Genomic DNA, 20,737 nt, shown 5'->3' on the forward strand with positions numbered 1-20,737 from the left:
GGCAGCCAATGTGGTAATAAAATTGTATTGTCTGTGTCCCACAGATATTGATGAATGTGAAAGGAATCCATGTGTTGGTGGAGACTGTGTGAACACACAAGGATCCTACATCTGCCAGTGTCGTGTTGGGTATCAGAGCACGGCCACCAGAACGGAGTGCAGAGGTAATGGGCATACAGCCACATTGCTACTGCCTGCTTATCAGGAGGGAAAATAGTTTGCAAGCAAAATTTAACAGATGGGTCAAATATGGGAGTTTTAAAAAAAATGAAATTCAGGTATGGCAGTAAAAATTACTGACCTGCTGGAGCTGGCTGTTCACTGACTGGGTTATGAGAAGAGGCATATTGTATTGTGCTAAAAGGATCTTGGCACTATTTATGGCTTTGAAATAGAATAGACATATGTTCTTGGCTTTTTGGGATTTTTTTTTTTTTAATATTAAGACATTATTTTCTTTTGCTGCTTGAAGATCACAAGGACAATTAAGCATCCCTTCACTGGAGAAACACTTTATGTATAAACGACTAAGGAAGTTGGGGAGAAAGATAAGACTTCCAATGAGTAAATATAAGGTTACACTGCCTGTGTGTTGTCTCTGCTTACTGCCAGAGAAACAACTAAACATAAATTACAGCAATGAAAACTTAGATATGGAAAAGTAGTGGGAAGGTCTAGATAGGGAAGCCTCAGAATCCTCTTTATAGTTATTCTGAAGATCTGACTTGACTGTAGTCCTGATGGTCTTCATCCTGTCTTCCTATGGGAGTGACCACATAACTCCTCAGCGGTCAGCCAACCCTCTGTCAGGGTTTTGTGACTCCCAAATTGGGGTAGGCATTCAGCTGTAAAGGTAGATAGAAGCAGTCCTTTATAATTAAGGCACGATGAGAGATTTCTGGCAGAAGAATAAATGATTGCTTTGATATTCCATAAGAAATGAAGCATCTAAATGAAACAGGATGTTTGAATGCTCAGAGTCACAGCTTGTCTTCATATTTCCTTCCTGCACTGGGTGCAGGGTGCAGAGCATGCCCTCAGTCTGAAGCAGAAAGTTTCGAAAAAAACAGAAGAAAGTTACCTGTACTAGTGTGCATTTTTTTCCTTCCTTTTGGGAATCAGAAAGGTGTTTGTGGTAGAGAAGTTGCTCTCTGGTCCAGGAAGACATGCAGAGCCAGCTGCACTGCTGCCTGATGCTGGGGAGTGTTTGACCTAATTGCTGCCAAGCAGCCGTGTTGCGGAAGCATCTTCATAGTTCAGCTGACTGGTGGTGAGGGAGTGCTGAAGGGGAGTCTCAGCTGTGATGAATTTACTCATGAGTCATTTTTGTCACACACTTTTAATTTGACTGATTCATTACACAAACACATGGTTGTCAGAAGCCCAGTAGCTTAATGGCATTTAAGTGTGGTCACTTAGCAGTTCCTTTGCAGTGTATGGGAGCTGTGCCTGCTTGACAGCCAGAGCAGAAAATGCTGCGATGTGCAGAATCTTGTTTTTCTAAAGGAATTTTTAGGACCAGTGTAGGGAAAAGAAAAAGGCTGGTGGGGTGCATTTGGCAAAGTGTACATATAGCACTGGTGCCTGCCAAATCAGCATTTGCTGAAGAATTACTTTGCATGACTACTTTGGATGTAGAGATTTTATTTTTTGCATGCACAAATGTGTCTGTGCTGATGTGCTTTTGGAAATGTGTTCCTTATGAAGTCTCTCAAGCTCTTGAAAAATGAAGTCTCCATAATGACCAGATGTTTATCTGTTCCTTACTCTGAGGTTCCAGGGCAGGATTTTTTCTGCATGATAACTCTGATTGGTGACTAAACATTGCAGTCTTTATTGCAAGCTACTGATTCATTCCTTCTTAGGATCCCTTATAATTCTAATATGAGCTTGGCTGAATTAATATCTTAATTGGAGACATAGGGGAATAAAGTCACATTGTGATTAATAATCTGAAAAAAATGCTTCTCAGTTGCAGCAGAGAGGATATGAAATGGACCTCAAAATAAGGTGAAATTTTATTATGATTAGCTATCAATGTGTGCTTTAACAGCTAAGTGCTTGCTATAATCTGCTCAACATTTCTGACGAGTGGAGGTCAGGTCTTACAGGGAGATAACAGCAATTTTGGATATTTCATTGAGAAGGATACTTTGTTTTGCAAGTTTCTCTGAGGAGAAAAAAAATGGTGATGTTATGTTGGACTAGGGGTGGGACTCTGATCAGCTGTGTGTAAGTAAAGAACAATGAGATTTGGTATTAATTTTCAACACATTTAAATAGCATCAGATGCATAAAAACACAAAAAATTAAATCTAAAAATTAAAAGGCCTTGAGATCGTGCAGCATTTCTGCCTGTCCTAAGGAAGAAAGCTGGTGGAGTAGCTGAAGCCAGACATGGGTACAAGCAAGGGCTGAAAAAGTGGGGTGAAAAGGGACTGAGCAGAGAGCAAACTCACCTTTATGCATTGCTGCTTGATGATGCTGGTTTATCAGATGAGTTTATCAAGCCTGTACACTTTTGGTGGAGGGCTGCAAGCTGCTGCTGCAGTGAGTGGTCACCGAGCAGCTCGTGCCCCTGCTGCCATGGTTACTTGCTTGCAAAACAGTGATTTTCAGGGATTTCTTAGACTCTTCACAGAGCTACCATGCTGCTAAGAAGGCAAATAAAGGTTCACAGTTTTAGAGCCTAAGTGTCCAGAGAGCCAGGGGCATTTGGGAGGACACCCTGCGCTCCACTTCTTTCTGAATTGCAGCAATGCATTTCCACAGAGAGGGCTTGGGAAGGGCACCCCCAGGGTATTTGGGAAGTGTGGGTGCAAAATAGACAGGTCTGCATGGGCTGGTTGTGAGCTCTGAGCTGAGTCCCCTGTGTGTAGGAATCTCTGGGAGACAGTCCAGGCCTTGATGGAGAATACTGAGCAATCTGAAAAATGTCTAGACAGTCTGTCTCAGCATCTCCTCTCCCCTCCTTTGGAGGAGAGGGAGAGCTGCCAGCCTCGTGTGATATCACTCTTCAGGTCCTCCAAAGCACTTGCCAAGCACCTCCTGCAGAGAGAGGGGAAAGAGAATCTGATGTTTCAAATACAAAGTAAGCAGGAGAAATTCTTCTGAGGTGGGAAAGTCTTGAACTTTCCTGTTATCTTACAAAGCAGCAGCAAAAGACAAGCTTTCCCACATACTTCCTTAAGTAGTTAGGTACTGTTAAATTAAATTAAAAAGTTCAGTAAAAATATTTTAATGATGGGCAAAAATTTTAAAAAACCTACAAAAATTGTGATTCTTGTTTGAGAAAGCTGCAGGGTAGTGTTCACTGAAATTCTTTCACAGCAACTTGAAATTTCAAGCTGACAAACATTTTCCACCCCCATAACATTCAGTTATGGAAATCAAAAGAAATAATTTTTCAGGTAGTACAATTTCCATGGAGGTTTAAAAGCCTGGGGGAAGGGCAAATGGGAAAAATTCCTCTTGAGTATAAAAAAGAGTCTCCCAAAATGTTAGTTTTCTTTCTGGTTGACTTTCAGACATCGATGAATGCTTACAGAATGGTCGTATCTGTAATAATGGACGATGCATAAACACAGATGGCAGTTTTCACTGTGTGTGTAATGCTGGCTTTCAAGTGGCAGTTGATGGGAAAAACTGTGAAGGTAAGACTTTTCTGAAGTTATTCCATATCAGTAATTACAGTTGCAAGAGGTTATTCACATCAATGAAAAAGAAAAGGACCCCTGGTGGGGGGAAGGGAAGGAACAAGGAGTCATATATCCAAATACCTTTTGCTGTATCTGGGAGGGCAAGTAAAATGTCTTTTGCAGCCAGTTCTGGAGCCTTGGCTTGGCAATCCTCAACGGGATGTCTGTCCAGAAGGAGAAATAGCACATACCACTATCACAAAATGCAGTTTCTTTGATGGGAGTGGTACATTTTAAAACATAGTGCAAGTCACATGCTGCCTGATTTTACTGTGTGCTTAACAGCATGCTTTATGGGATCTTACTGGGTGACTAGCAATGTGGTTTGTGTAGATGCAGACTGGTCTGACCTATAAAAATTGTTTTAACAAAAATTTGTAAACATAATTGATGTGTTCCTACCTCCCAGACCTTTAGTAAAGGGGAAGAAAAGAAGAATGTTCTTTATCATGCTTCCCAAGGTCTTTGGGAGGGTTCCCAATGATCTATTCATACGTTAAAAGAATTTCAAGCACTGTTCTTAGAAACATTTTTGGCAGAATATTATCTCAGTGATTCAGCTCAAAGACTTAATGCCAAAATTCCTGGTTGGGATAGATACACGATTTTTTTTTTTAAATCATAAATTATTTTTGTCTGACTTAGCCTGTAAGTAAAAAGAAAACACACTATGTCTAGAAGTTTAATTTCTGTCCAAGACAGCTGCAATATTAAGGAAAATAGCACGATTCTGAATATATTGTAATGTCATTATGATCCAGTGATTTTATGTGCTAGTAGTGATTCTGTTAATCCTTGGTAGAGACAGACACTTTAAGACTCTATTTTTCCTGACTCTTTTTTAGATACAGTTTAGCACCATATGCTGCTTTTAAAATATCTTATTATGGAAGTACATTGACTAAATATATTTGTAAATTAGACTAACTATTCAGGAAAAAACTCTCTATTCTGATTTCTTCCTTTCCCACCAAATACCATGTGCTAATAGTAATAAAAACCAGGACACCGGCAGTCTGGTAAAACATTTTTAATTCCATTGCATGTGCTGCCAGAATGTCTGTTGCATCCACTTATGAAACAGTTTCATCTCTGGCATTGTAATGCATTGAGTTGTATGCACACACACTAATCAGTAAAGACCATGGCATTGTGCCATACCTTAATGTAACTGTGTGCAGTTCTTTAGATGAAACTGGTAAATACTACTGATTTTTCTTGGATGTAACATCCGAAACTGATTTCATCTGCGCCAGGACAAAGTAAAGACTGAGAGGATATAAAAGCTTACTCAAATCAAGAACAGAATTCTCTGTACTTGCCTTTTTTTTTTTCCTTTCCCATTTTGTGAGTAACTGTGCAGGGTTCAGAATAACAGGGTCTGAGAACCTCCACCTTTTCCTATTTGAATCCTCCATGATATCCCATTAGGTGAGAGGATGAATAATGCTTTCATGAAGCTGTAATTAGTGAGTACCCTTCTGTATGGCCTGTCATGCTGAATGCAGGAAGGGGGCAGGTTGTATTTTAAATGGAAGTTGAGGACGGCAGTGCCCATAGAATTAATGCTTGAGCACAGTGCTGGGAATTCTCCCATACCATAAATCTTAGACTTGTCCAGTGGAGGTTATAAAAGTTTTCACTCCAAACCCAAATGTTCTCTCCTCTCCCTTCAGGTCTTTTTCGTAACATAAAATTGTATTTACATTCCAAACAGGAGGCTGCTTCTAACCTAGCTTCTATTTAGATTAAGATGTCAAACCCTCTTTAATTACATCCCTTCTCACTTTTTGATGACTTCTACCAAGTGGAAGTTCTTAAGCTGTCCAGTTTCTCATCCGTTTTTTGTTCTCTTTGCTTTTTTGGATTAATTCCTTTTTATGTTAATGATTCATTATGAGAAATGGAATCATTGCTTTGACACATCCTCTAGAATAGTGCAGTCTGTCCCATCATATGTTTCTGATTATCATTATAGCTCTGACAACTAAGAAAAAAATTAAGGTGTATCTTTTGGATATAATCAGTAACAGTTCTTATGCTTAAACATTATGAGCATTATATCTGTTGTCTGCATTTTCAGATATGGATGAATGCAGCATCAGGAACATTTGCCTCAATGGGATGTGCATCAATGAAGATGGCAGTTTTAAATGCATTTGTAAACCAGGGTTCCAGTTAGCATCTGATGGACGCTATTGCACAGGTAAGCACAAGAAATTATGGATTCCCAAAAGTTGTGAGTCTTGTTTCTCTGGGTAGCTTCAAGAATAGCCTTTTTTGTGATTCTTGGGAACAAGAGGTATGGGGCAGAGTTCTCAGCAGGTATGCTTTTTTAATCAGATGGAATTATTTGTAATTGTGCAAGACAGTACTCAGTCTTCTCCACATTGTTGAACAACTGCCCCAACCAGCCAGTGGGAAATATTCTTTTACAAGGACTGCATGAGCTGACCTAGTTAAACTCTGGGGTTTTTTTGCCTATGGTGTCTTCTGCAGATTGGTTCCAGTGTATCTTACATTTTGTGTTTGGCCTTTGAAAGTATTCTGCCTTTGGCCACCCAAACATCCTGACTTGTTGCATTTTTTGGGCTTTTCTCCCATTCCTGTCTGGGTGCTCCTAGGCAATACAGCATCTCTGAGGAGTGCCCAGCACTTGATCCGACCAAGATGCAGACATGAGCACCACAGCAAGATTGTCTTTTCCATTTGGTGCATGGGTGCAAATGAACTATTGTGCATTACCACACAAGTGTCTCCTTAGCTTATCAGCTGCTGGCTGTGTTGGCTGCAGCCTTCACACACTTATAGCAATGGCATTTATTTAAATTCTTACCTGATTTCCATGTGGGATGTGTGTGCTTTGCCAAAGCTTGTTTTCCAGCTGGTCTATGTGTGGGATGTCAATGAGACTTCAATGCCCATCAGGCCATGGCACATCAGCCAGTTGTGTTCCCAGAGATCACTGGCTGCTCTCTGTGTCATTAGCAGGGATTTGCCTCATGGATGGAAGCTCAGCCAAGCCCAAATACTGCGCTTGATTTTTGCCTTGAGTATCTTTTGGTGTTTTTTAAAGTTTTTTTTAAAAATTACGTCAGTCTGTGCCCTGAAATGCCACCCAAAAGGATGGTAACTCTACCTGATTACTTAAAACACAATGATGTTCAGCCTCTGTTATGTGCCTCCTGACTAGGAGTATGGACACAGTCAAAATGGGTTTCTGGGCCTAGAGAAATGTTACTTCTCTGCATCAAAGGAGGAATATTTGACAATTATCCAAAATTATAGAGAACTCAACTGATTCCTACTGAAAGTTGGAACAAATCTTATAGTAAAAAGAAGGATTTCTCCCACTGGTTTTTGCACTTACGCTAAGCCTTGTTCTTTATGAATGAGCATGCAAACATTTATTACATGTTAAAGTTGTTATTGGTGAAAATCAAACCAGATTTTGAAACCTGGACACCCAAATTACACTTTTTACCTTCTTCATATTTGTGTCCTTTCTTCCATTTGCCCAAAGTATCATGAAACAATTCCCAGGTCTTCAGCAGTTAATATGATTAGTGATTCTGAATATGTTGTTTATATCATAATGTTAATACATAGAGTTTTATAAAGGGATTTAGCTGTAAAATAATTATTAGATGTTTATGTATATGCATTCTTTTGGTTGTTCACAGGTTGTTCATGTTACCATTGTTTATTTAGTTACTTGTCTGCAATAAATGTCTAATTTTAAGGAACTTTCCCAACTATAGATATAGATAGAGGTTTGCTTGAAGGATATTTTAGGGAAACCCTCCCTGTCAAGGCCAAGCCCTGGTCCTGGCTGGTTGGGAAGTATTCCAACAGACCCAGGTGCTTCTGCACCTTTCTGCACCATCCCCCAGCTAGGGGATGAGGTACACATGTCTTCTATCACCAGCAGGTCCAAAGTGGTCACCTGCTCATCTGGAGAAACATTGATCACCTCTGAGACAAAGCCCAGTGAGAGGAAAAATGACCTAATCACCATCCAGCCCTTGTGGCCAAAGCAGGAGCAGGGTAGGGCTGCCAGGAACATGGCTGTGCCTGAAAGCTTGCAGAGGCAGCTTGCCAAGAGAGGCTTGTGTCTCACTGCACTCACCATCATATTGTTATGTTCCTACTGACTTTCTTCAGTTATTCCCTGCTCCATGCTTCCAGAAAGACATTCAGTAATGTCAAAGTCAGCATTTCCAGCCAATGGACTCCCTCTTGCCTCAACAGCACAGCCCCTGAGCCCAGGCCACCAGAACTTTGGAACAGTAGCCATTTATTTCCAAATGCAGAAAAAGCAACTCTCTTCCTGGGGACATTGGACATTTTTGTTTTCCTATGCTATGGGTCTCTTTGTCAGTGGCATAGTTGCTTTTGCTGTATTTTTATTGATTGAATAAAGAAGGGGAAGATGCAGGAGATAAGAAATCCTGTTCCCTTCTGGTGAGCAACAGAAAGCACTCTGGGAAAGGCTCAGCTAGGTTTGAGGTAAAGAACAGGTCATGTAACCAGAGATGGGGTTGCCTGGCTGGCCTGTGGTTGCCCTGTGCATGAGGCAGTGGTTGGCTGGGGAGACACATGGACACCAGGGAGCTCATTGGGTAAAAGGACCCGTGAACAGCCACACTGCAGTGGCAGGCAGCCTGTGTGTGCCTGTTTGGGTGAGGTTTAGAGCATAACAAGGCTTGATTTGTTGCAATAAGTGATCTTCTCTGGAGCAAGCAAGAAGGAGATCCACGTGTCTTTGTTCCTCATTGCTACAAAACTCTAAGGTCATGCTTGGATGTGCAGGGAGTGTTTGCACAAATGGACATTTCTGCAGCAAATTCGTTTCCTGCCTGAGCAGTTTTGATAGGGAATTGTATGTGTGTTTTTGCAGAACCAGGGGATCAACAAAGGAATGGAAGAGTGCAGCTCATTGCTTCTGTGACTGTCTCGTTTGATGTTCTCCAAGCTGAGTTTTCAGCTGTTAGGAAGGTCTTCTAACCCAAAGATGGGGATAGTGCAATTAACACTTAGTTCCATAAAGCTGGAATTTAAGTATAAGTACAGGGCATATGCTTGGCTGTCTGGTAAAAAATTCCACTTAGACTTTCTGAAATAACATGCCAAAAAATAATGTTACACCATAGTCTTGTATATCCCCTGAAATACAAGACATGCTAAATTTATTCACCAGTAGCTTCTTACAATGATGATTTGCTTGATTTTTCAAAAACGCATATCATGCATGCAGAAGTTTGAAGCATTATTTCTATTCCATGCATTGTTTAATCTTTAGATCAGCAGGAATTCCCCAAATTAAAAGTCATTGCAAGACAATTGAAAATGGTAGTTTAGTAGTCTGAGTAAATTTTTCCTGCTTAAAATTAGAGGACTTTGTGTACCCAGCTAGCACTACTAAGCAAGCTAAGCAGAAAAGGCAAAACTTATTGAACATGGAGAATTAATCCATTAGTTGGATTTCCAGAACCAGGTTGAATATATTTTAAGTCATCCAAATGGTGACTTTTACCACAGAAAACAGTGGAGCATTCTCAAGGTTACAAATTTGGACTTTATTCCTGTGAGTGAAGTTGATTTACTCTGTGGAATCTCAGGCCTGGTAAAAGCAGAGACTTTTTACCCATCTTTACAGGAACCAGGTTTTCAGCTGACTTGCACCATTTTAAGTGACCCACTTTACCTTTAAAAAATTCTGTAGAGGTATTTCCAACACATTCGTAAATCAGTACAAAAGAAAATAGATGACACATTTCTCCCTTTACTAGGTTACAAAATCTTTTTTAAAAAATGAACTACAGGAAATGGGAAAGAAGTAATTTTGCCTTTCTGTTTCTAGAAATAACCTTTAAAAAGGAAAGCTTTTTGTCTTTTTTTTTTTTTTTTGCTTGTAGGAGAATCTGTTATAGGAGTTCAGTGTTGCTCACCAAAATAGCTGTCTACACCATTAAATAGCATGGGCTCATTTTGAATCCCAACTCCGTTTTTACCTGCACTGAGTAGGGACTAAATTTAAAGTGGGAAAAACATCTAAGATTTGTCTTAACAGAACAAAAGATTGTAGGATGAAGTAAAAATTATTTGAGCCCATGTACTTAAATATAGCTTTTATTTTAAAATGTAGTTTGAAGAAGGAATCTTGGATCATACAAGCTGTTTTTTATGCCAAACAACACAAACTAAGTAAAACACAGAGGTGTTTCACTCTCAATTTGCCCTTTTAAGGTCAGAAAAAAGGAAATTGTCACACACACTGTTTCTTGTATATAGTGTGGAGAATTCTTATGAAGTGATTATTTTATAAAGGTTATACATACTTCCAAACAGTATTTATAACACTCCTTTTCTTTATCATTTCTAAAAGGATAGTATGCTTTCTGCATCTAGAGAATGATCCTACTATTATCAGGAAACACAGCCTATATATAATTTAACATCTCTTTGTGATAGTTTGATATTACAAATTTTAATTCCTGTATTTCATTGCTATGGGCCTTATTGTCCAACGTGCCATTGTTGAGCAAATATGGTGGCTTGTGCAGGACTCAAATCATGAATGAATTCCTTTCAAGGCTGGAGTGCACTCTGTTCATTGAAAGTTTTTAAAATGGGCTGTAATGAGCATCCATAGGAAAACCCAATTGTGATGCAGATCACCAGAGAGACAGGGCCTGCAGGCAGGGGCTGATTCAGCGCCTGGGGAGATTCAGATGTGCAGCAGGAGGAAAGGAAATGCTTTGGTGGCCCTGTGAAGGCCACCTTGTTGGAGGGTGAAAGATTCAATTTGCTATTTGGACTGATTTCTTGCAGCATGAACTGTTAGTATGGGAAGGGAATGTCCTGTTATATACTACACAAGTCCTTTGTCTCAGCAGCCACAGTTTCCTCCTTCCTCCAATTATGATTTGGCCTGAATGACCCTTAAATTGGAACATATACCTCTTGGGAACAAGTCAGGAAAATGTAGTCCCTTTTATTCTCCAAGGAGAGCAAAATAATTTTGTTCTGTTTATTTCTCCTGAATTTGGCATTTTCCTATGCTCTTTCAAAGAACAAATTCATCATTATTCCTAACAAAATCTTTGCTTGAACTGCTTTCCATTTACCCTTGATATTTTTCTATAGGATATATTGAAAATAAGCTGCACAAATGCAAGTTTCAGCCAGGCATCGAACACTATGTAGTTTAACTTCTAATAAAGCTCATTCTCTTCTCCAACAGACATCAATGAGTGTGAGACAGATGGAATATGCATGAACGGGCGCTGTGTGAACACTGAAGGCTCTTTCAGATGTGAATGCTTCCCTGGCCTTGCAGTGGGACTGGATGGACGTGTCTGTGTTGGTAAGACAAACTTAATGGAGTCACAGTGAACCAAAGTTAAGATATTAATGGTAGTCTGATGAACAGATCAAGTTTGAATGTAGAATTTACCATTTTTAATGGAATGATGGGTAGTAGTTCTAGTGGCTAATAATAACTCTGTAGTGTTTACTGTAATAGGCTATTTTGCTCTGTTTAAATTTCTTTTTTATTTAAAGAGAAAGAAAGTGTGGGTCAAATCACAAGGTCAGGTAGACTATACAGAGTAGAGGTGATTATTGCTCTATCAGTTCTGAGTAGGTGAGAATTTGCCCTGTTTCTCTCAATGTAAAATTCTTCATTTGTCACTAAGCTTAAAGATGTAATTACTCTGTCACATCTTCTTAACATGGGATGTACCCAATTTTCTGCCCATTTCTATACAAGCTCAGTGTTGATTATAAAATACTAATATGCATGAAAGCTATTTATGGGCAGTTTGTAAAGAAAGAGAAAAATCACCCCTGGACCTGAAAACATAAACATATCAAGTCTTACGTACCAGAATAGCATTAATGACTTTTCCTTGGGTTTTTTATGAGCAAAGAAAGAGCAAAGACTTTCTCCATTTTCCCCACAGCTTCTCTCTAGTTCAAGGTTAAGAATTGATTGTTTGCTTAGTCGTTCACCAATGCATGTTAAGTCATTAAATACAGTCACCATTTGTATGCCTTAATTCTTGGGAGCGTGAGGAAGAAAAATTTCTTTTCCCTAGTAGAGGAGTGCATACAGGTGGCTGGAAAGCAAAGGGAAATAGTGAAAGAGACTTTGTTTTGACAGCTATTTTATGGTGTTTATGACACCTGAGCTACATTTAATGCTTGCTATAATTTATGGCAGGATTAAGAGAGATTTCTTCCCCCAGATACACATATGCGGAGCACGTGCTATGGCGGCTACAAGAGAGGACAATGTGTGAGACCATTGACGGGTGCAGTTACAAAGTCAGAATGCTGCTGTGCCAGCACTGACTATGCCTTTGGAGAGCCTTGCCAGCCCTGCCCAGCACAAAACTCAGGTATGCCATGTTCACTTGTAAATCTTCTCATTTACAAATTCTGTTCATACACTATTTCTAGAAAGGTAGAAGAAAGTTTTATATTAACATTGCTACTTAAATCAGTTGCAATTACATTACATTGTTGTATAATACGTTACATATATTGAGCAGTCTTTTATTTTTATATGTTTTAAGACTACAGGTGATAATTTTTTTAAGCAACAGTAAATTACAATATCTGGCTCCAGATTTGATATGCACATTAAAAACAAAGAGGACATTTTCACTGTATTTTGGTAGATGTAGATAACAAAGAATATAAATTTTAACCCAAGTTATTAATGGAAAAAATTTGGTTAATTCATAGCTTCAAATCCATAAGGTATACCTGCCAGTCACATGTTTGCTGCATGACTCCTATATCCTTCAAGTTATCTGAAGTAGCTTATTCAGTACCTTGCCTTTGGGTAGTCAATGCACAGACAAATGTCCAGTTCAGTTTCTTGCAAATACTTGAGTCTGTCACTGAAATCCCCACCAAGTGAAGCTGTCTGGGACATAACTTCTCTCTGGCAAGAAAGCAATCCTAATGATTTCAATGGGCAGAAGTGTTTTAGGAAAATTCTTCCAACAAGACTCTGCTGACACAGTCCTTGCTGTGAAGCCAGTAAATTAAAGAGACTTTGCTTTTGTGGAGGTGGCTGACTGCAGGGAGCTGGTTTGAAACTTCAATTTATTATGTGTTTCTTGTTATTCAGCAAATTTGTTGTTGCACATAAACAAACTATACCATTTGATAAGATATTCTTGATCTACTGTGAACTCATGAAGACACTCCTGCTAAATGGAGTTAAATATGGGACAGATTTATAGGAAAAAATGTTCTGTTTCCTGGTCTCTTTGAACATGCACCTTGCACAAGGACTTGGGCATAAAGTTCTGGAGAATCTTGCTGTGAATGTGTTATGATTCGTTTGTGTAGGAGGACCAGCATGAAGTTTATGTCTATTCTTAAATGCCACAGTTCATCATGTGAAGTTTTTACTCATCATCTTCATAAGCAGAGTCAGACCCTGAATCTGCTAAAATGCTTCACAGGTTCAGAATACTGTGAGGTTATTAATGTTTTCAGAAGAATTGGAAGGCATGTTACTTCTTTAGAATAATTAATCGCTGTACTGTCAATGGTGATGCTGAAAGCAATGAGCTAAGAAAGAATATTCCAATAAGTTTTTTAATAATTTTTCCAGCTGAATATCAGGCTCTGTGTAGCAGTGGAACTGGCATGACTGCAGGAGGAAATGGTAAGATCACCTAATGTTATTTAAATTTATATATAGCACTTTTGTCTGAAAGTGTTACCTTGATATCCTTAATTTGTTAGCTGTGCTGGTGGGGATGGTGACAGAAGAGAATGGGAGACAGGCTTAGGGTGAAATGAATGGAGCATGGAGTTTCAGGATCATGCCATTTCACCAGTGGGGCCTCTCTGCTTTACATCATGGAGTGTATGTAACTGTCATTATAAAATAATGACAAATTCATGAGAAGTGTCATTACCTATGTGACTTTATATGTAAGTCATATTTGGATATTTCAGGTGAAATCATCCTGAAGAATAAAGCCATATTGAACATCGAGCTTACTCATGTTTTCATCTGTCAAAATTGGCCAGGGTTTGTTTAAATGTAGACAAGAAGGAAATTATTACAATGAAAGCTTTGTAGTCATAGAACTGTGAAACTGCAAACTCTTAAATCAGCCAGTGCTCACTAGTAGATTTGCTGGCAGTAGATAGGGAAAAGCACTCAGAAAGGAGGGATATTAATGCTTTGGCAAGTGATGCCATCTGGAAATGCTATGAATCAGGAGATATGGGGAGTATTAATACATGGGCCTCTCTAAATCTAATTTCTGATCCCCAGTTTAATATCCCAGTTCTTCCCTTTAGTTGAAGGTTTCCTAAATTACTATGGGCTAACGATAAATCAATGATTAAGAGAAGCTTTTTTCCCTTGAGTGTGAATATCTAGGTGTGAATTTCCCAATCAGAACTACATAATTATAAATATGGAGTTGCCAACGTTAAATTATATCGAAATGGTCTTTTTCTAGTTTGGAGAGTTAAATCCTACAGGCCCTCAACAACTGCTGCTCTGATGTTTGTGTTTTTTTACCTTTATGTAGATATTAATGAGTGCTTATTGGATCCTGATCTCTGTCCAAATGGAAGGTGTGAGAACCTGCATGGAACATACAAATGTTATTGTGACCCTGGATATGAAGTAGACTCAACTGGGAAAAACTGCATTGGTATGAAATGTCTTATCCTCAAAGTATTTATAAAGAATCATCATATCCTTTCTCAAACTCTGTCAGCTAAACTATCCAAATCTGTGCTTCCATTCTTTTCGTAGAAATAGAGGCTGCAGCCCTCTCTTGAACATGACTGATCTGACCAGTGTACAGTGTTCTGATGAAGTCTGACTGGTGCCCTGTATAGTTGTGCCAGAAATTCTCCATTTCCCCATGGAATATCCTGCCTAAACTGATTCTAGTGTGCATTAGTCTTTTCTCAAATACATGTTATACTGTGGGATCAAAGTCAACCTCTAATTGAGACTTACATCCAGATTTTGCTCACTAGCCTTCAGCTGATGAGTTCTGGTTTCTAGCATGTTATTGTTACTGGTCCCTAATTGCAAAGTTTTGAATGTTGGTGATTATATTTCATCTTATTTTTCTTGTTCATGTTGTCAAGATTAATTTAGCCTTGCCTGAATCTCTGTATTGGCAATAACTTCCAGCTTAGTGTTGTCCACAATTTTTGATTCAATTAGTTTTTTACTTCTGCCTTAAAATGAATATTTTATAGGATCAGTCCCAAGTCTGATCCCTGAAAGCATTTATGATATCCTTGCTTCATCATGATTATTCTCCTTTTTAATATATCCTACCGTAATCTCTCCTTTGTCCAGCTCTGGAACCACCTTAAAATTCTTAAATTCCTTTCTATTATCTCCAGCTTACGTAATAATTTTATTTGGGTTCTGTATTCTCTACTTAAACCTAAATAGCTTGAGTCATGGGTGTTATCCCAGTCTAAACTATCCATTATCTTTAAAAAAAAAAAAAAAAGAGTTACTCTTTCTTAGATAAAAATCACACTGTAATTCATCCCATTTTCCCTTTTGCTTCTTTGGCTTTAATTATCCATGTCCTATTCCAGTGTTTGCTTGTAGCTGATGGCATCTCTTCTCTTCTCCCAATCCATCTGTGAGTTTTCCAGATGCTCCCCAGCCCACCCTGCTGTAGCCCACATCCATGCTCCATCACAGCTGTTTCCCATTCTCCCGTAATGTTCCACCTGGCCCTCTCTCAATTTTTCTGAACTCCTGTGAAGCTTCCCACATGGTCTGTTTTATTCTGCAAGTCTCCCTTCTTTTCCTAGCACTTTGGCTGTTCCCAGCTGCTGCACTGACCCTCTGAGTCTTCCCAACTTCTCTCAACACTTTCTAGCCTCTCTGACTTAGCCAATTGTTCCTGTCTGCTCTCTGGGTCTCTCCTGGTCTTCACCTGCTATTCATGGCCCATTGCCACCTTCTTGCAACTTCTCCCTGATGACCACAGTTCTTCCAAAGATTTCCTCAGGGTTCTTAAATTTAGCACTAGCAATTCTATTTAAATTTTTCATCTCTGAAGCAAGTGTAGACTTACATTAGCCTTGTTAACTATAACATCTAAGTTCAGAGCCAGCTTGGAAAAAATGGTGATTTAAAGACCAAGATGATCAGCAAACCTTTTCAAACCAATCCTCTCCTTGTTTCTGTCATGACTGTGGGTGCTGCTGTGTAGTGACTCAGAAACTGCATAGACCTAATCCATAATAAAGGCAGGAAGAAAGTGTGTGAATCCCTGCTTTATTTTGAACTGTAGTATGGCTGTCACATACTATGAATATGTGAGGAAAGAAAGTACAAGCCCTTGTGCAAACCTGTTGTCTACAAAAAGAATCCAGTATTCATATTCCACATCCCCCTGCCCTGTCCCCTCTGAAAAGTGGCTGTTGAGAGTGAAATTCTGTCCTGATTTCTATTCCAGAAATGTTTTATTTATTAAAAAGTTCTTTATTTTCATTGTAGATATTGATGAATGTGCACTGAACATGCTGCTTTGTGACAATGGACAGTGCAGAAATACCCCTGGAAGTTTCACGTGCACCTGTCCAAAAGGATTTGTATACACTCCTGATCTAAAAACATGTGAAGGTAAGTGGTAATGCAGCATTTCATCCTAGTTTTATTCATATGGATTGTTCTCAGATTGTGCCAGAAATACCTTGAACCTTCATGAAGGTATAATGTGTAAAACTAAAAAAAAAAATCACAATAAATAAATTCAGTGGGAAAGTAGGAGAATGAGGAGGGAGGGACAAGGGCAAATTGAAATTATTAGATAACCTCATGGAATAGCCTGTATTTACTCTCCCTATTTACTACTACCAGTGAGCACACACTGTGCCAAGGGTGAGAAGAAACCAAGCTTTACAAATCTCTTCTGTGAGGAGCAGAGCCAAAGGGCCCCTAGTTTGCACCCTTTTTGAGCCACAGACAGTTCTAATGCATTAGTGTGTCTTTGGGACACGTGCATTGCTGGTCTGTTGTGAGGGGTTCATAACAGAAAAGGGGAATATTGGCAAGGTTGGGTATGAGGAAAGCTTTGTCCTCTTTGTCCTAAACTGAAAAGAGCCATATGTATTTTTGTTAATGTTTTCTGGCACTAATAGCAGTGTGTTTCTTTTCTAGATATTGATGAATGTGAATCCAGCCCCTGTGTTAATGGAGTGTGCAAAAACACACCGGGTTCTTTTGTTTGTGAATGTTCTCCTGAAAGTACCTTGGATCCAACCAAGACCATCTGCATAGGTATTTATTCCTCTGAAGATTTTATGTTTGCTGGTTAAAAATAGCTGGTGACATGTGAACATTGTGCACCAGGTTAAGAAAATACTTTTAAATTAAACTTGTGCAGATTAATTTAATGGGAAACATAACAGAAACAATGTTTAAAAATGCTTTATTTCACCATTACTCTGGGGGCATAAAGTGCACTTGGGGGCTTGGTGTGCTTCCATGTCAAATTTGAAAGAGAGGTGAAAATTTTTTTTAACCAGCACAGAAATCCTATGACCAGTACTTCAGGTCTGTGCTCACGCCCTTAATTTCTCCTGTAACAAGGTGAACATGTTCTAGTTAGGATCTGCTCTCTGGAAAAAATTTTGTATTTTGCACAGTCCAAACCAGCTCAAGAGCATCCATGGACAATGCTGTGACTCAGATGCTCTGTGGGCTCATAATTTCCTTTCTTGCCTGTTTTGTTGGGACAGTAATTTATAGCTCTCTTCTAGTCAGTGAGGAAAACTGTAGGACTACAGCTGTCTGATCCTTAGCTAACTCCTGCTACTCTCCTGTATGGAAGATATCCAGACTGGGGGATCTAGTAAAATAATGGAAGATGTAGCAAGGGGTCTTCTGCATGGGCCTCAAATCTGACTCATAATCAGTACAGGGACTCAGATCTTGAGTGGTGTTGACATACTCCCTGTTTAGCACAGTAAGCATAAACAAGGATTTGCAAGAACTTTGTGCTGGGATGATTTCAGGCTATAATCCAGTATAGAGAAGGTTAAATTAAGAGATTTTAAAATAAATTTAGCTCTGATGTGGTAAATTCTAATGAAAGGATGATTCTTTTTCATGGTTAAAGCACATGTGTTTGTAAATACAGTAATGCATAATGCTAGAGAATCTGCATGAAAATATATTGTTTTTTTCCAAACAGAAACTGTCAAGGGTACCTGTTGGCAGAACATAGTCAATGGAAGGTGTGAAATAAATATCAATGGAGCAACTCTGAAGTCCCAGTGCTGTTCCTCACTAGGTGCTGCTTGGGGAAGCCCATGTACACCATGTGAACGAGGTAATGCCATTAATTTTCCTCAGGAGCCTAGGACTTTTCCTCTCTGAGCTTGGTTGAGATTATTATTGTAGAAGTTGGGCACAGGCTAGACAAATAACTTTACTTGTTCTGTTGTCAAGCAGTCATTCCTTATTCAGTCCCAAAACAGAGAAGCCTTAATATTTGAGAGGTAGCATATAGCTATAGAAGGTTCTAACTGGATTTTACAGTACATATTTTACAAGTTCAAGTGCTGAAGGGAAGGGACCACACCTACAGTCTGTAACTGGCAGCATTACTTTAGCATGGTTTGTCATAATTAGTGATCTGGAGTTCCTAATGATGTAGCAATAAATGCATGCTCCCCAGAGATCCCAAGGAAATGTTTGCAACAAATGGATCTTTGGTGTGGTAATGAAGGGAGGAGAGGGAGTAGCCCTTCTTATTATACTCTGTAGATTAACTGATGACCTGGAGAATCATACAGTTGGTGAAAAAATGGGTTGAGGTCGCTGCATATTCATTTGCTAACTTTACTGAACTGTGGGATGAGCTGGGAACCCAGGGATGAGCTGATGAATGCAGAAATGTGTGTGGGTTGTTATTTCTATATCCTGAAAGCTGCTAGTTTGCTCAAATCTTTGGTTAATTTCATTCTGTGTATTTTAACAGAATTCATCCTCATTCATCCATGGTAAATAGGGTTGTAATGTGCTGTGATCGAGTGAAATGAATTAATTGGTTCAAATGAAGCAGAAATCATAACCACTTTTAGGCTAGCTAGCTGAGACACATGGGAAGCAAAAGAGGATAAAGGTTGACACTCTATACAGTTTATGTAGTTGCCCCATCTTATCTCTTTATTATTTCAGAAAATACTGGGATACTGTCTAAGCACTCAGACTTCTCATAGCAACAAACTAGATAATGTTTCACATGATCAGTTTTGCACAATAAATTAATGGTGAGTTTTGGACTGTAGTATTCTGAAACTTCACTTCTGTTTGTTTTACAGACCCAATATGTCAAAAGGGATATTCAAGAATAAGAGGAACATTGTGTGAAGGTATTTATTGTTGCCTTAACATAAATCAGAGCGTGAATAAAAAAATGCCAGTGTTTTGATTTAAGTGGTTAATTTATCATAGAGGAACACTATGCCAAGTTCTTACCTTGTGTTGTTCCATTGACTTCGTTAGAGTTATGTCAGGGATGAATTTGGTTTCAGTTTGTTTAACATTCCTGCATACTCACACTTTATCTCAAAGTACAGACTTGCAAAATACAATGTCAACCAGTATAAGGAGGTGGCTCTCTCTCTTCAAACAGTTAACTGAGTAACCTGTTTTTAAAAATCATGTGTTTTATATATACTACAAAACATGGCATAAGCAATACAGTGGTATGATAAGCCATTACTATGCTTTAGAAAAAGAACATTCAAGGACTGTAATTCACTTTAGTTTTCTTTTTCTTTTTTCCCTAATCTTGGCTTTCTCCCATATGACATTATATGAAATCTTAAACATTCCGAAACATATTTTTCACTGTCCTATAAAAACAAACAAACAAAAAACATCAGGATACAGTTATACTTTGGTTAAAGAAAAAGTTAATATTTTCAATGTGTAGTTTTTTGCTTGGTATGGGATGACTCTATACTATTCTGTAAGAATTGAAGGTCCCACCCTATTTCATTTCTATTTGAATTGATTTGAACCCTTGGAAAAGTACTGCATATTTACATAATATGCAGAAGCTGAGAGAGTCTCAAACTGCTGTGGGTCATCCTGACTGACAACATCTGACATGACACTGCAGTTAAAATATTTTTTAAAAATTACTCCCATATGTAGCTTCCATAAAGAAACATTGTTTTTTCCCTTAAAAAAAAAAAGAGAGGAACACCCTCACACATACTCTTTGCTTTCCAAATGATGACTGAATACCTTGGCACGTCTGTGCTGCAGACCCACTGTACATAACTTATCTGACCTCAGCAACACTTTGCAGAGTGTGTAAGTGAAAGAAAAAGAAAAAAAAAAGTGGGCCCACCTATCTCTCTTCACAAGGAAAGTCTTAGAACATTTTCAACACTGCTGGGATGGAAAGTTTATCCTTCCAAGATACAGACATAACTGTTTTCAGCATTTCCTTTACCAGCACATCGGATTGCATCTATTGCATGCTTTAATCTTTCTCGTGTCTATGGGACCTGGATAGCCCCAGGTTTTTCAGAGTAGTTTTCCTTCCTTGTAACCTTAGTGAAGCCTTACTTGGTTTTCAACCCATGTAAGCATTTTTCAAGACAGGGAAAGGTCTCTAGGAAATTTACTGGCAAGTTAGAGACAGGAGTAAGTTTAGTTCCCAAAAGGTGATAGTCAGTTCTCCCATACACAGCCTATGTAAAATGAGTAATAGATCTTGTGCAGGGAAATAAGCAAACTAAATTGGCAGCGTTGCTCTCATTTACGGGTGAGCCCTGGAGTTGTCAGCTGCACTATTGCTCACAGGCTGTGAACAGTGTTTCAGTGGTTTCTAATAATCCACTGGCTTTACCTCATACCTTCCAGTCAATTTACACTATCTGTTCAAGGGCAGAGGCCACTGATTTGCCCCCCAGCGTTTATCCTCCATCGTGCTCCACGAGGTTTGAGAGATGCAGTCTGTGCAACAGGAGTTTTGTCTGGAGGC

At 39.0% G+C, this 20,737-nt stretch overlaps 1 protein-coding gene and 1 long non-coding RNA gene across 5 annotated transcripts in view; one reads left to right on the top strand and one right to left on the bottom strand.

The window, feature by feature from the left end:
• Positions 1-20,737, top strand: part of FBN1 (fibrillin 1) — a 144,560-nt gene that overhangs the window by 69,127 nt on the left and 54,696 nt on the right. For all 4 annotated transcript variants that reach the window (XR_011681475.1, XM_071441490.1, XM_071441492.1 and 1 more), the window contains exons 13-23: positions 45-164; positions 3,528-3,653; positions 5,782-5,904; positions 10,945-11,067; positions 11,951-12,103; positions 13,336-13,389; positions 14,273-14,398; positions 16,228-16,353; positions 16,891-17,010; positions 17,927-18,064; positions 19,059-19,109. Coding sequence is in view for 3 of the 4 variants with exons in the window: in XM_071441490.1 (XP_071297591.1) it covers positions 45-164; positions 3,528-3,653; positions 5,782-5,904; positions 10,945-11,067; positions 11,951-12,103; positions 13,336-13,389; positions 14,273-14,398; positions 16,228-16,353; positions 16,891-17,010; positions 17,927-18,064; positions 19,059-19,109 (1,260 nt within the window). In the remaining variant the exon portion in view is untranslated. The remainder of the gene's footprint in view (positions 1-44; positions 165-3,527; positions 3,654-5,781; positions 5,905-10,944; positions 11,068-11,950; positions 12,104-13,335; positions 13,390-14,272; positions 14,399-16,227; positions 16,354-16,890; positions 17,011-17,926; positions 18,065-19,058; positions 19,110-20,737) is intronic.
• On the bottom strand, positions 416-2,560 carry LOC139596862 (uncharacterized). Its single transcript, XR_011681476.1, has 2 exons — positions 2,460-2,560; positions 416-845 (listed from the first exon to the last, which is right to left on the bottom strand). It is a non-coding gene; the product is annotated as an uncharacterized lncRNA (long non-coding RNA).

This window comes from Agelaius tricolor, unplaced genomic scaffold (assembly GCF_023055355.1).
Source record: "Agelaius tricolor isolate 1412-34295 unplaced genomic scaffold, bAgeTri1.0.p SCAF_16, whole genome shotgun sequence".
NCBI lineage: Eukaryota > Metazoa > Chordata > Aves > Passeriformes > Icteridae > Agelaius > Agelaius tricolor.